Source organism: Myotis yumanensis, unplaced genomic scaffold (assembly GCF_028538775.1).
Source record: "Myotis yumanensis isolate MYYU_CA2020_CCGP unplaced genomic scaffold, mMyoYum1.0.hap1 SCAF_2, whole genome shotgun sequence".
In the NCBI taxonomy this organism is placed as follows: Eukaryota; Metazoa; Chordata; class Mammalia; order Chiroptera; family Vespertilionidae; genus Myotis; species Myotis yumanensis.
In genome coordinates this window covers 38334325-38350044 of record NW_027223753.1, presented here as the reverse complement: position 1 = coordinate 38350044, position 15720 = coordinate 38334325, and the positions used below count along the sequence as shown (strand labels likewise).

At 55.2% G+C, this 15720-nt stretch overlaps 1 protein-coding gene across 1 annotated transcript in view; it reads left to right on the top strand.

Annotated features, from left to right (window-relative positions):
• Positions 1–15720, top strand: part of TTC22 (tetratricopeptide repeat domain 22) — a 20786-nt gene extending 5066 nt beyond the window's left edge. Inside the window, exons 2-7 of the mRNA XM_070405203.1 lie at positions 9696–9751; positions 9948–10063; positions 10669–10787; positions 12113–12274; positions 13145–13297; positions 13767–15720. Coding sequence (XP_070261304.1) covers positions 9696–9751; positions 9948–10063; positions 10669–10787; positions 12113–12274; positions 13145–13297; positions 13767–14303 — 1143 coding nt within the window. The 3' untranslated portion in view covers positions 14304–15720. The remainder of the gene's footprint in view (positions 1–9695; positions 9752–9947; positions 10064–10668; positions 10788–12112; positions 12275–13144; positions 13298–13766) is intronic.

The following is a 15720-nucleotide window of genomic DNA, read 5'->3' as shown; positions in this document are numbered from 1 at the left end:
ACTGAGGCACAGCCAGGCTAAGTAACTTGCGCCAGGTCACTGTAAGTGGCAGTTGAATCCACCTCATTCTGCCTGACTTCAAACGCTCTGCTCTTTCTGGAGAAGTCAGAGAAGTGGGGGGGTGATGAGTGCCGTGCAGATGGCTGGTGGGTGGTGAGGGTGACCCCTTGAAAACCACTGGGAATCTAGGGTGGATGAAGTGTTGAGGGAGAAAAGGTGGGTTTCCCTGTATCATTAGGGGGGTCTGGAAGGATGAGGGCAGAGATGAAGTCAGAGTTGGGGCCAAGGGAGGAGATGGGACTGCAGAGCAGCAGTTGTGGGACCCAGTTGAGAGGATCGCTACCCACCACAGCACAGCTGGGTGAGCAGCTGATGGTCTGACCCACCAGCGCTGTGGCTCAAAGAGACTCCATCCTAATGGGGTGGGACTGTCCCAGGAAGGAGGAGCCCCTGCCATTCAAAGGATGAAGAGCAGCAGCTGAAGAACCAATGAACAGCTGCTCATCCTATATAATAAAAGGGTAATATGCAAATTGGCCCTAATGGAGGAACTGCCAGGAACGACCAGTCACTATGGCACACACTGACCACCAGGGGGCAGATGCTCAACTCAGGAGCTGTCCCCTGGTGGTCAGTGTGCTTGCACAGGGGAGCTCCACTCAGCCACAAGCCGGGCTGACGGCTGCAAGCGCAGTGGCGATGGTGGGAGCCTCTCCTGCCTCCTCAGCAACACTAAGGATGTTCATCTGTGGCTTAGGGAGCAGGCCTAAGCCATCTTAGGCCCGATCCCCTGGGGAGCAGGCCTAAGCTGGCAGGTGGACATCCCCCAAGGGCTCCCAGACTGCAAGAGGGCGCAGGCCAGGCTGAGGGACACCCCTCCCCCCCGCCCCCCCCCCCCCCCCGCAGTGCACAAATTTTCGTGCACCGGGCCTCTAGTCTGCTAATAAAATTACAAAAGAAAACATTATAAAAGCTGATAATTTGGCCCATAATCCAAAAATAAGCGGAGTGTTTGTGTGTGTGTGGGTGAGTGTTTATGACGTCCTTTCCCAGCTCTTCATCCCCTTTCTTCTTTCTCAAATTACAAAAATATGATCAGGCAGATTGCTTTTATCTGTCATTCCTCCCCTCCTCCCATCCCCCTTACACACACACACACACACACACACACACACAGTCACAGATCGATTCTTGGTGGCAAATCTCAAGGTTGAGTGGGTATTAAGAATATTTTGGAATTAGACCAAGTTAAAATTCTGTCTCCATCAGCAAATCATTTCACCTCTCTAAGCCTCAGTTTCCTTATCTGCAAAGTGGGATTCTAACATCGGTCTCACAGGGTTTCTGTGTGGATGAAGTGAGAGAACATGAAAGGCTCCAGGCAGATGCAAATCGAATTAGGGACCCAGCCTATTTCCCTGCCCACCCTCTGGCCCCACCGCACTTTGCTGTTGCTGTTAGCAGAGCCATTCCCAGCCTCCAGCTTATCTCCAGGGATCTGCCCCCTAGAGGGGAACCCTGTGTCTCCCTCTATCTTCCCCCACCAACGACTGTCTAGCACAGAGCTGGGCACCCAGAAGGAGTTTGTGACTACTGTTAAGTTTAATGTCGTTGAATAACTGAATTTTAAGGCTTAAAATCCCTATTTTTTTTTTATAAATAAGATGACTCAAACTCATAATTCTTAAAGAATATCCCCGTCCCAAGCTAACTCACCTACTTGAGTTTCTTCCCTTTCCCCGTAGTTTACACATGCACACGTGCGGTGCTGCAGGTTCTCCACCCCTCCACACAGCTCAGGGAGGCCTGCCCTGCAGTGGGTGCCCTCTGCCCCAGCCTGTGCCCAGGCACGGAGCTCAGAAGTTCACATTCACTGTTGCATTTGATTTTTATTCAAACCTCACAGACACTCTGCCAGCTGAGTATTGTGATTCCTTACTGTACCAAGGACATAACAGGCTCAGAGGTGGAAGTAACTTGCCCAAGGCGACCCATTGTACCAGATTCCACCTGGCCAGCAGGGGCGGGTGGGGAGGCAGGCGGTGCTGGCAGGCTGGCCTCACAAACAAAGGTGTGGACATTCCCCATCTCCACACCCAGCGGGTGGGGACCTAGCAGGAAGGCCAAGGTCACAGCCAGTCAGCAATCCCGAGGTCCCCAGTGCGCACGCACGCGCACACACACTCCACAAATCTAAGTGGTTTGATTTGGTTCAACTAGGAAAGGAGATAAATGACTGCTGGCTGATGAGCTAGGTACTGTGCACTCATGTGCTTTTCATAGATTAGCTCACTCGGCCCCAGAAATGCTGGGAAATCAGAACTGGTATTAACTCCATTCTACAGATGAGCAAGGAGAAAGAAGTAGATTCAAGTCTCTGGGACATAAAGCCCAGGCGAAGGGACAGCTTTCCTGAGGCGCTAGCTCCATCCCTCTGATGGCCTTGGTGTCACTCACATGTGCATATTAGCACATTCTGAGTTTGCTGCTGGCTTCTCTCCCTGCTTACCTGGCAAAGTTTGAGAACTGGGTCTCCCCTCTTCATTTGATACAGGACCCAGAGCCAAAGCCTTTAGCATCATCGGGCCCAACTGCCTCTTTCACAGGAGAAAAGATAAAGTCACTTAAGGGCACACACAGCACCTGTGGGACCTATGGGAGGAGCTGAGAATGCAGGCATCACTACCGTTACGACTGAGGGCGAGGCACTTCTTAGACCCACCCAGCCTCTACCGGTGCCAGAGCTGGATTTGAACTCAGGACTAGACGGGATCCCTTTTCTCTGGAGACAGTGGAATAGAGTAGTGGCTCAAGGCAGTCTGCAAGTCTGGGGACCAGTGCAAAGCAAAGGTGACCCACAGGGCCTGGGTTTGCAGGGCAGACCTGGGTAGGACCAGAAAGGGTGACAACAGGGAGCTGCGGTTGACCTGATTGGATCTTGAGATTCACACAGAACCCTCCAGGGAACACAAGACAGGGAGGCACCAGTGACTTACTTCCATGGCATAGCACCCATCCTTCAAATCCCCTCCACCCGTCACACGGACCACACCGCCACCCCTGTGGCTCAGGCAGGCCAGGTGGATCATCCCAGTTCGTAGAGGCAGAAGCTGAGGCCCAGGCTGAGCCAGCAGCCTTTCTAAGCAGAGGTGGCCTCCAGTCCCATCCCTCTGTTTACTCCCCACACCCGCTGGAGAGGAGAAGCCCCTTGCGCTGCCTTTCTGCGCACGCCCTGCAGGTGGCAGAGAAGACCCAGGTGGGGTGGGGCGGGGGCAGGGCTCGGTGTGCAGACCAGGGAGGCTGCTGTGTCCTCACAGAGGACTTTCCAGTTGTGCAGGCAGAACACGCTCCTGAGTCCGGCCACCTTGCTGTGCCTTTTCTTTCTGCAGTGTCAGCTTCCACGGGGTTGGCCTGCTGAGGTGGGGAGAACAGGGACATTGGAGGGAGGCAGGTCTGAACTGGATCCGGACACTTCTGCCCTGTCCCGGGCTGTGGGGCTGGGCTGGTCCGAGGCTTTTTCTCAGCCTCTGCATCCTCACCTGTCAAAGGAGAAGGATGCCTGGCACCTCGGGCTGCTGCGAGGATCGAGGGCCACGACGCACTACATGCCCAGTGGATAGTCCATGCTCAGAAATGTTCACTCCCTTCCCTGCTCATTGCCCCTTCCCTGGGAGAACATGAGTCAGCTGTCAGGAACTAACTGGCAAATGTAGAGTACAGCAGTCATCAGGGGCAAAGTTCAAAGTGCAAGGCGAATATTTTCCTTAAGAACCAACAAGGTCCCTGGCTAGCCTATTCAGATGCCCATAGAATCGTAAGCCATTGGTATACTAACAGATCTTCTATTGAGATCTTTGAAATAGCCTAGCCCCCTGCATTTTCTTCTTTGGGGGGGGGGGGTTCACCTTTCAAAGTAAATAGAATGGCTAAGATCCATCCTTGCATCCCTGAGTTAACACAAACCTGCTCTGTAATAGCTTATCCTCATCCTACTAGTCTCTGCAGGTTCACCCAAACCACCCACCGCTGTCACTGACCCACCCAACTGCAGGATCTTCAGGCTTTCCTGAGGGTTACAACTTCTGATCCTTTGGCTCATTTTCAAAAGACCCACCAGCCAGCCCTTTCTCACCGGGCTCCCTGCAGTGCAGTACGGTTTCTCCCACAAGGGCCTGTTAAAACGTGGGTTGCTAGGCCCCACCCCTCAGAGTCTCTGATTTCGTGAGTCAGGAATCTGGACTTCTATCAATTCCCAGGTGATGCTGATGCTGTGGGTCCCGGGATCACACTTTGAGAACCACTAGTCTAGGGTAGTTGGGTGCAGGGACTCTGGGGCTAAGCTGCCAAGTTCCCAGCTCTGCTACCTTCTAGCTGGGCCACTCTGCGCTTCATCTATAAAATCAGGATAATAAGTCTCTACCTCATAGGTGAATCTGGAGGGGGCGGGAAGCGTTAACACAGGCAAACCGTGTGCCTGGTGCATAGCAAGTGCTCCATAAAACTTGCCGTGATCAGCATGGCAAGAAAAGCACCACTCCTAGGTTTCGGTCCAGGCTTTCCTGCTGGCCGTGTGACTTTAAGGACATCACCTCGCCTCCATTTTCCCATCTGTGCTAAGAGGGTAGTGACAACCCACTTTACATTCCACACAGGGTGTGCTGAGGCTCGAGCGGCATCTGTGTGCGTGCACTTCTTAGACGATAAGCATTGCATGAACACTTGCAGCTGGGTGCTCTGGGGAAACGTTCACTCGACGTCCGAGAGACCTGGCCTGAGCACCAGGTTATTTAAATACTAGAGCCTCTGCCTCTTTGAGGCTCGGTTTCCCCATCTCTAAAAGGAGGGAAATAATAGTGAGAGCCTCAGAGAAGCTGGGGGATGTCCTGAGAACCCCTCTCCGAGGTCTAGTCCTCACTCCCACCTTCGGTTAGCACGGGGGTCTAAGGATTTCGAATCGGGTTCAGGGCTGGCACCGGCACCTTGCCCAGTCCCCTCCCACAGACCTGCCCCGAGGAGCAGCCACATCTGAGAGCCCTCCAGCTTGAAGCCTGGGCTGACTCACACACTGGCCAGCCCCCTCTTATAGGCCCCAGAAGCCCCAGCTCGAGATAAGGATGTAACAGGAGAAAGGGTGAGCCGTCCTGCCCAGATCCCACGCCAGGCAGGCCCTCAGTAAACGCCCTTCTGGCAGAGGTCTTTGCAGCCCCCGCCCCCCCAGGCTGCCTGCAAACATCTTGCCTCTGGGAGCCATCAACTCTGGAAGTGAATTCCTTGCAGCGTAAGAGGTTTCACAGCAACTTTATTCTCAGGGAGAGAGATGGAACAGCCCTTCCCTCCTCCAGGAGGGAGGGAGCAGTCAGAGGCCTGTTTAATTTAATTTAACGCACGATGGCTTGCCAGGTTGCCCCTGGTAACAGCTTCAGCTGCTGCTTCAGTTACAACCAGAAGAATTTTTAAAGAGACAGCCCATTTCAGGGCCAGAATTGCACAGCAGAGAGAATAGCTTCATCACGGAGCTAGAAGATTAAACCTCGGGCACAACAAGGTTTCAGATCAGATCCATTTAAACAATTAACTCCATTCCGTATTTACCACCCCATAAGCCCTCCTGCAAATGTAACTCTTAAGCGGGAATCTAAAAAGGGACTGTGTGCGCGATGTCATACAGATGTCACTCATCTAGCTACTTTTCTGAAAATTAGTTTCAGTCTTCTAGTCCAGTGGTTCTCAACCTTCCTAATGCCGCGACCCTTTAATACAGTTCCTCATGTGGTGGTGACCCCCAACCATAAAATTATTTTTGTTGCTACTTCATAACTGTAATTTTGCTACTGTTGTGAATCATAATGTAAATATCTGATATGCAGGATGTATTTTCGTTGTTACACATTGAACATAATTAAAGCATAGTGATTAATCACAAAAATAATATGTAATTATATATGTGTTTTCCGATAGTCTTAGGCGACCCCTGTGAAAGGGTTGTTCGACCCCCAAAGGGGTCGTGACCCACAGGTTGAGAACTGCTGTTCTAGTCGAAGGAGAAGGAGAGGAAACTGAATTGTCCCTGCAATTCAGGCATACTGCCACCAGGTGGTAGTATTGTTTGCTTAGTTCAAACCATAGCCAAGCTCTTGAGTTACTCGAGCATATCAGAATGGTGGTGAAACCACTGGATTTTTAACCCCTGACACTAACTTCTGTGTGACCTTTGGTAAGTTGCTTCACCTCTGTGGTCCCAGTGTCCTCAGAGATATAATAAGGAGGTTGGTCAAAATAATTGAGTATTGTGGACAAGGCTTGAGGCTAGGACTATGAAGGCATGAGTTTAACTCCCAGCTCTGTCATGTACTATGTGACATAATTTAATTTGTTGCAACCTGAATACCAAGCAAGAGAATGGCTATGTCCAGTCAATGAAGGAAAAATACCACATGATCTCCTCTTTCATGGATAATTAAGACCATTACAAACTTTTGAACAATAATAAATACAGTGGCAGAGCTGCCTCAAACCGATTGTCGGACTGCAGTGGGAAGGCCAGGGAGGGTTGGGGGACAGGAGGGAGGGGAGTAAGAGATCAACTGAAGGACTTGTATGCATCCATATAACCATTACTAATGGACATAAGACACTGGGGGGTAAGGGAGGGCAGGGGCTTGTCAAGGGTGGGGGGCGAAAAAGGACACTTATGTAATACCCTTTGTAATACTTTTAGCGAAAAATAAAAAAAAATAAAAAAGAGAATGGCTATGAGCCAGGGAGAGCCGTGAGGACACCACATTACTCTCCCACACTGGGGACCTGTGGAGGCGAGAAAGGTGCCTGGGACCCTCGGGGATCTGAGGCCTAGGAGCACAGCAGGGTGTGGAGAGTGGATGGAGAGTGGATTCCAGGTCCTGAGGCCTCATTGCCCCGTGGGGAACTGAAATAGGCCACAGTGGGCGGAGTGGCTTCCTAGACACCCCAACTCCATTCAGCTTTAACCCAAACCAGGAGAACGGAAGGAAGCAAACATTAACGGAGCGAGTACTCCAGGCTGGATGCTGCTTCACATACCTATGAGGCTGGTATTATCATCCTCCTTTGCAGATAAAGACACAGCCCGAGGTGTAACTCACCAGCCCAGTGCCAGCCACCGGCCACCGGCCTCTGCTCTTTGTGTTACAGCCCCCAGGTCTACTATCCCTGCACTCGCTTGTGGCCACACCTCCTCATAAGGAGCCTGAGAGGGGGAGCAGGTTCTGTCTCTACCTACCATGACTCAGTTTGGCCAACCTCGGAGTTGGCCTGGGGTCAGAGGTCATGAGATCGCACCTACCAGCAGCCAGGGAGCTTGAGGCACACATGCCTTCAATCTTTCCGCGGTCAGGACCAGATCTGAAGTCCAGGTCTTCAGCCAGCTTGGCCCACAGTGTTGTTCCATGAGTCCGAGTTCCCGTCCCACATCCCAGGTCCTGTGTAGGTGCAGCAGGGAAGTTACCCAGCAGCTGACCTCCGCTGTGGCTTTGACCACTGTTCCCCCCTGAGCTCTCAAGGATGCCCTTTAACACTTGAGACCTGCCTCACTCCCCTCCGGACAGCCCTGTTCCAGCTAAAGCCCCTACACACACTCCCTCATACAGAACCGGATTCCTCTCCAAGGTGAATGTAAAAACACGTTGGGTCTTGGCACTCCCCGGCTCTAACCCCTTCCATGGCTCCCTGCTGCCCTGTGGATGAGCTCCAGGTCCTAAGCCTGGCACTCAGAGGCTCCTCCTGGGGTAGCCCTGCTGGCTCACCCCCTCCGCCCCCCCCCCCCCCCGCTTCCCCCTTCCAGCCTCCTGGGGCTGTGTGCAGCCCCCGACACACCCTGCTCACTCATCTCAGCTTTTGCACACGCTGTCCCCTCCGTCTGGAATGCCTCCTCACATTGTACCCACTGGGTTGGTTCCTACTTGTCCTTGGGAACCCTGCTCTGGCTCGCCGTCCTCTGGAAGCCTGGGGGTACCCCTGGGTCTAGTAGGGTACCTCCTCCCATACCCCTGGTGTTCCTTTACTCTGGGTCTGTGGTTCTGACTTTCCTGCCAGACCAGGAACTCCTAAAGGCAGGACCTGCCTCTCTCCTCTCCTATCCCCAGGGCCCAGCCTGGGCCACATAGGAAGATACCTGGGGAGGAGCCGCTGAGAAATGCAATTAGTGGGGCCTCCTCTTGGTAGTCGATCTTGGTTCACTCACTGGGATCTGACTCAGAGGTTCCCTTCCTCTCTTCCTCCCTCCAAGCTCATCCATGGCCTCCCCGGAGCAGCTGCAACGTAACTTGCGAGCTTTAGCTCCCCACAGCACACCTCACAGGCCATGCTCCAGCTCACCAGGCTGCCCACACAGCTCCATGCTGAGCCCTCCATCAGTGCCCTTGTCTCCCGCCCCACCCTCTGGAATACCCCTGCCATTCAAAACCCACCCCACAGCCCATCCTCTGCTGGACTTTGTCTCCACCCTGCTATATTTGCCTGCATCCCTCTCAGGGCCTTGATCAAACTCTGCCTTGTGGTGAGGGAAGCATGGGCTTTGGAGACTAACAAGGGGGTTCAAATCCCAGCCTTGACATCCGCATGCTGTGTGAACGTGAGCAAGGCACTTCACCCCTCTGAGCCTTAATATGTTCCTCTGTAAAATGGGATGACACCCAGGTGTTGTGAGATTGAGGTCATCGGTACCGGGATCCTGGCACGTGGCAGGCACTCAGTCAAGCCCCATTATTTACGCCTGGGTCTGTTTCCGGCCAGGCTGCGAGCCCATCTGGGCCAGGGTGCGGCTCCCTTCAGTTCCACATCCCCACCACACCCAACACTGGGCCTCACACCACAGATGCCCAGAAATGCTGGCTGCACTGAATGCATTCACCCCAGCTGCTAGGAGTCAGAGCGGGGTAGGGGGGGAGGGAATAGGGGAGAGGGGAGGGATGGTGGGGTCTGAGCTGAGGAAGCCGCAGTGTGGTGGGGGTGAGTGCAGAAAGGAGCCTGGAGCTCATCGACAGGAGATGAATGCAGAGGGAGGGGCTGGAGCCTGAGCAGAGCTGCTGATATGCACTGGGGGTTTTATTGGTTTTCATTAAAATTCCTTCCCGAGGCAGGAACAGCTACTCCCATAAATAACAGCATAAATATTTTATCTGGTGCCCAAGTCGGTCTAAATGCACGGCGAGGTTGGCAAGAATAACGATGGGAGATGGTTCAGGGGGGTCCTGGGCTTCAGCTGAGCTCACTCAGCAAGGCTTTCTCAGGAAGGTGTGAGCTGAGGGGGGTGCCAAGGGGGGGAGCAGGTGGACAGCGGGGAGAGGTGACCAGTGGAGTGTGGGCCCCTGGTGGGGGGGGATGCAGAGCACAGGTGGGGAGCCAGGGAGGGGAGCTCAGCTTGGAGAGCAAGCCAGGAGGGGAGGGAATGTATCCCACACGGGCTCCGTGCTGGGCTCCTCCTGCAGGGCATTCACACAGGCCATCTCGTCAAATCCTCTGTGGCCAGAGACGGGAAGTGACTTGCCCAAGGTCACCCGGCCAGTCAATGGCAGAGCCAGGACTAGATCAAGAATGTTTAAGGCCAAAGCCCTTGTACTACTGGCTGCTTCTCGGGGTTCAGGGAAAATGTGGGAATCTATGAACAGCAGCCTGAGTACTTCGATAACAGCAGCACCGGCCATTCTCTGCTTCCCCAGATCCCCATGGAGGAGAAAAGGGGCTGGTACTTCACCATGGCAACGCTTTTCATCAGGTCAGGCTGGGAAGGGGGCACAGGATGGGGGGAGGCGTGGCCTGGAGCCCAGGGGAGAAGGGGCTGAGCCCATCTCCATGGCAAGGGCTCCCCAAGCCCCTCTCCCTGCCAGTGGCCTGGGAAAGGGAGGACTTACAGCACCTGGGGGACAGCCTGGAGGGGGTACCAACCAGCTGCATCCTTTCCTCGGCCACAGGCTAGATGGCATCTTCCTGGAGCTGGGCAGAGAGGAGCAGAAGAGGCTGCCCGCCTTCAACCGCACACTGGCCCTGCTCCGCCAAGTCCTCAAGTCCTCGGACCCCCAGCACCGAGGTAGGGCGCGGGGTGGTGGAGAGCAGCCTGTCTCTGTCATTGCCCCCCCGCCCCCAGCACTGCCTCCCTCTTTTGGACTCTGTTTCTCTCCCTCACCCTCTGTCTCATATATTCACTTGTTCATCTCGAGAGCTCACTCACCTTGCACAGGTGAGCACACCAATCCCAAGTCACTACAACCGCACATGTTCAGGTGCGTCTCGGACCTGTTCAGAGGCGTCGCTCAGCCTCTCAGCCCGAGTCCTGGCTGGGGACGAGGCTGTGCTGGAGAGCAGTGCAGGCATTGTTCACAGGGCCACGCGGCTAGAACAGGGGCCAGAACTGAGCTGCAGCCCGAGAGGCTGTGCACCCTCAGAGGTCCCCTGAGGGATGCAGTAAACACGGGTTAGCACCTCCCTGCGTTCATCCATTCACTCACGCGTCCCCTCTCCCCACCTGTTTCTCTCGGTGGGTCCCTGAGTGGCCCTCGGGATTTCATGCCACTGACCCTCCCTTTGTCTTCCTGGGAGCCGACACCTGGGTGCAGCTGGTCCCCTCCCTCCTCGTGGCTCCTCTCTGCTCCCTGCTGCCTCCTAGAGACCCCTCCCCCTCCCCTCTCCCCCCAGCCCTGGCCTGGTGCTACCTTGGGATGCTGCTGGAGAGGAAGCACACCTTCTCCACCACCCCCATGGGCGTCCACGACTGCGGGTACTCGGGGACCGACCCCCTGGACTGCTTCGGCAAGGTATGTGCCCCAGCCACGCCCCCTCTCCAAACTGGGACCTCCCTACCACCCATCCTCCTCTTCTGGAACCCTCTGCTTCTCTGGGTGTCACCCCCCCACTTCCACCCCCCATTGTGTGCCCGACCAGGAAGTGCCCTCACTCCAGTCCTTTCTCTCCGTCCCAAACAAAACAGAAGTGCTCCCTTGTCATCGAGCCTCTTTGCCGAAGAATCAGGCCCTGCCCACACCCGGTCTGGCCCAAGCCTGTGTCCAGCTTTGTCTTCTATGCTTGTCACCATTTCCCAGATACACCCTCAGGCTTTTCCCCTTGGGCCTTGGTTCACGCTGTCCCTCCCACCTGCAGTGGCCTAGTGGAAAGCGGATGCGTTTAGCCAGGGTCTAGTGCCAGCTGTGCCCACAGGCCGTGTGACCCTAAGGCAAGTCACTTCCATCTCCCAGCCTCCTTATCTGTTAACTGTGGTCCGTCTGCCTTCTAGATGATTGAGAAACTCAAAGGAGTTAGTGGACAAAACTGTTCATTATGAACTGCCAAGTGCTGTTCAAGCCTTATTCTTGGCACCTTGTGTATTTGGCAGTTTCTACACTCAGCTCAGTTTTGAAGTCTTCCCTGGAGGCTGGCCCTGTGATATCACTCGCCTGTGCACGCAGCACCGTGCCCTGCAAGGGCGCATCCCTGTTGCTTGCTGGTGGGTGGTGAGCAATTTCGTGATGAGAGATCTTAGGACAGAGCATTCGCACTGGCTCATGAGTGTTCTGAGAGTTATGTCCAATTTAACAAAAACACGGCCTTCACCCCTCCTTGAGCACCTACTCTGCGCTGGGGCAAAGAGATGCCCAGCAGGGCCCCGGCCCTGCAGGAACTCACCCTCTCAGGGGCAGCAGAGAACGCGCACAGCAGCCATCAGTAACAACAAGGGCTCAGTGCTGTGGCCGAGCTAGAAACACTGCGCTGGGTACAGGGAGGTCGAGGCTGGTTCTGGCCCCTCCGCCCTCCTGCCCTGAGAAATGGGGAGGAGCACACTGGATGTGTCTTGAGGAAAAGGGGTTTGCTTGGGGTCTGGAGAGGTTCATTGGACATGACCCCTGAACATGGCAGAGAGCATGGCAGTGAGTGGAGCTCTTGAGAGCTAAGTGGCAATGAGCTGTACCCCAAGTGTTGGGCCCCATGAGGAGACTGCGCTTCCTGGCAGGTGGCTATGGGGAATAAGCAATGCGACGACGGGGCTCTGTCCAGAGTTGGGGTTCCTGAAGGTCAGGCACTATTTAGCTAGTTCTTGCAGGCCAACAGACAAATTGTTTGCTCTTACCCTCCTCCCTTTACCCAGGCCATCGAGATTGCCAAGGACCAACCCCCGATCCTGAATCGCCTGGCCAAAATCTTCCACTTCCTGGGAAAGCAGGATATGGCCATTGGCACCTGCAACATGGCCCTGGATATCCTACGCGATCCGGAGCTCAACTGGCAGGCGTACTGCACGCGGGCCAAGGTGAGTCACCCATTGACTCCACCTCCTCCTACCTCAGGAATCAGACAACAGGGGCCCCGGGCCAAGACCCTGTTGCCAGAGCGCAAAGATAATGAAGCCTTCCTGGTAGGAAGGAGCTTAGGAGGCACACGGTTTAGGTTCTGGACAGCTGTTGAGTGAAAGAATAAAGGACCCTCCCACCCACTGCAGCATCCGTTCCACAATAACCTACGTGGTCAACGGCCTGCAGCCTCTTCTTGATTGGTACCCAGTGTAGTCAGACCGTCCTGGGTTGGAATCTGACATCTCCACTCATCACTCCGGGCCCGGTAGTAAGAAGACTAAGTGGGTAACATCCAATGCACCATCCTGGAGCAGGGGAGGTGCTTGGGAAAGGCTGTAGGGTAGATCAGGGGCAGCCTGAGGTGGCCAATCAGAGCTCTCCCCAGGGACCTCGATCCCATCACGAGCTTAGACGTTAATAGCACTTATCACTCGAAATGGTGCTGTTTACTTCTTCATGATCATCTTCCTACTAGAATGTTAAGTTCTACCAGGGCAGGGGCCTCATCTGTCTTATCACCATTGCACCCCACCACCTAACACAGGGCCTGGCATATGGTGGGCACTCAATACATATATGTTGAATGAATGAGTGAATGAATGAAGGGCTCTTACTTCATCATTGAACAGACAGGGAAACTAAGGCTCAGAAGGGGGAGTGGCTAGCCCGGGTTGGCACAGCATTGAAACCTAGAACTCCTGGGCCCCACCTCCGGCGCTTTCTGCTCCCTGAGTTGCTGCTGAGAAGAAGGCCGGCTTCATTTAGGGTAGAAAGGAGGGGGGAGGGGCCTTGCTTAGAGCATCTTCCTGAGCGGACTCTCTGGGCAGGTCCACATCACAGCCTACCTTCACGACCTGGAGCGGGTCAAGATGGGGCTGGGAGGCATGCCCGACAGGAACCACCTGGCCTGCGCCAAGGCCGACCTCGAGGAAGTGGTCAAGGTGTGCCCAGGCCTCAAGACCTACCTGGACATCGGCCAGGTAAGGCAGCTCTCGGCTTGCTGCACAGCCAATGGCTTACTCAGGGCCGATTTACTTTCTGCCAGGCCAGGCCTGGGATCCTAGGACACAGGGAGTCGTAGGGGACGTCGCCCTACCTGGTAACAGTACCCGCCTCCTACGGGGGAGGGCTGAATGCACGTACATCGTTGAGAACAGGCCTGATTCTTTCCAAGCATTCGGGAAGTGTGCACAGGGAACGATTACCAAACGGTGACAAGATCATGTTTTAGACATGAGAAAACTAGGCCCACACGTTGCCTTGCTCAAGGTTATGTGGCCAAGAGTGGTAGGGCGGGAACTGGAATCAGAATACTGCCTCTCCTTTTCCAGGGAAGGGGGACCAAAATTTGCGGTGAATAAGGGTGGAAGCGGGGAGCAGCCAGGGCGAGTGGGGGTGGGCTGGGGTGGGCTGGGGATTTGAAAGGCTCACCCCCACCACCCCACCCAGGTCTACTACTACATGGGCGTGGACGCGATGCAGGAGCTGCTGGCGGTGGATGAGGCGGCGCTGAACCAGGCGCTGGTCTTCCTGGCCAAGGCGGGCGAGTTGGAGCTGGGCGCCACGTTGCCCGAGCTGCAGCTGCTGCGGGGCAAGTGCCTCCGCATCAAGGGCGAGGAGGCCAACGCGGCGGCCTGCTTCAAGCGCGTGGTGGAGCTGGACGACGCGGGCTGCAGCCACCCCGAGGGCTTCGGCTGCCTGCTGGAGGCGCTGCTGGCGCAGTGGAGCCAGGCGCAGCTGAGCGACGGCGAGCTGGGCCGCGAGGTGGACGCGTGGCTGCGCCGCGCCCAGGGCAAGTACCCGGCGGCGCGCCTGCGGCAGGAGCTGCAGCGCGTGTGGCGCGGGCACACGGGCGAGGTGCTGGGGCTGGCGCGGGCCCTGGTGAGCCAGGGGCGCCCGGCGCTGGTGCGGCTGCTCTTCGAGACCATGGAACGCGACGGGGAGGTCGCCCGGGCGCCTCGGGGCCGCCGCGCCTTCTCCGTCTGAGGCCCCGCCCTCGAGGCCCTGCCCACAGCCGATGACAGATTCAGACTGGAGCCCCACTTCCAGACTTGTGGGCCAGTGTCCTCTGCCCTTTCCGGGCTGCCTCCTTGCCCAGTTTACGTCTATCAAGTCTAAGAGGACAACAGGCCTTCCATTCTTTCACTCAGCTAGCACATACCGAGCACTGGTTGAGTGCCAAACATAGTGCCAAGCTCTGGGCTCCATTGGAGAACAAAACAGACCTGCCCTTACCTTCAGGGAGCTCACAGGCTAGACCTGCACAGCAGGTTATGCATGGCCTTGTGGACTGCAGTGGAGACTTGTGGAGACTAACAGGAAGCTGTGGAAGGTTTTAGCTGGCAGAGCTGGCTACCCTCCCCCTCCACACCAGTCCTGCGCATCCTGTATTAGTGGCCTCTCCCCAGCCCAGTGGGGAGGAGAGTATGCCTGTCCCTGGGCCTCAGGACCTGGTTCTTGGCCACCCCTCTCCAGCAAGCCACTGCTGAAGCCAGACCTTGTGTCCCCAGGACTGTGACTCTGGCTGGTTGCGGGAGGCTAGTGGGTGGCTGATCTTTATTTAATTACAATTTTGAGCCTTGCAAACACCCCTGACCACTGGGCAGCTGGGGCAACAACTGTGTCACACAACTGAAGCGCAGGAGCTCCTTAGGGGAGCACTGCAGAGTAAAAGCCTTAATGACCCCATGATGGGAGTAATGAAGATAAATCATGCCTCGTGCGCCTGCCCACTCCTTCTTCTGCGTGTAGCACAGACCGCAGGCAGCTAGACACTCCTGTTTAGCCAGTGTGAGCAAGGCGTGGTGAAGGAAAGCAGGTGAGACTTTTCAGTTGCAGGTCTCCAGAATCTCAGAGTTGGAAAGAACCTTAGTCATCGCCTCTTCCAGCTTCTCCATCTAAAGCAGGACTCCTTGCCCGGCTGGTGTGGCTCAGTGGTTGAGTGTTGACCTATAAACCAGGAGGTCACTGTTCCATTCCCGGTCAGGGAACGTGCCGAGGTTACAAGCTCAATCCCCAGTGTGGGGCGTGCAGGAGGCAGCCGATCAATGATTCCCTGTCATCACTGATGTTTCTATCTCTCTCTCCCTCTCCCTTCCTCTCTGAAGTCAATAAAAATATATTTTAAAAAATAAAGCAGGACTCCTCTCAGCAGTGATTGTTCTTCTAAAAGGAGGGCCTAAACCACGTGCACACCTCTGGCAGACAGGCAGCTCACTACCTCCTGAAGGAACCAATCCATTTTAAAACGGGTCTGTCTTTTGAGTTTGTCCTTCTATTAGTTGAAATCCTCTTTTCTGTGCTTTCTATCTTCTGATTCAAGTTCAGCTTCTGAGGCCACACAGAACAGACCCTAATAAGCATGGTGACCTGAACAAGTTCCTTCCGTCTGGCCCCATTCTCT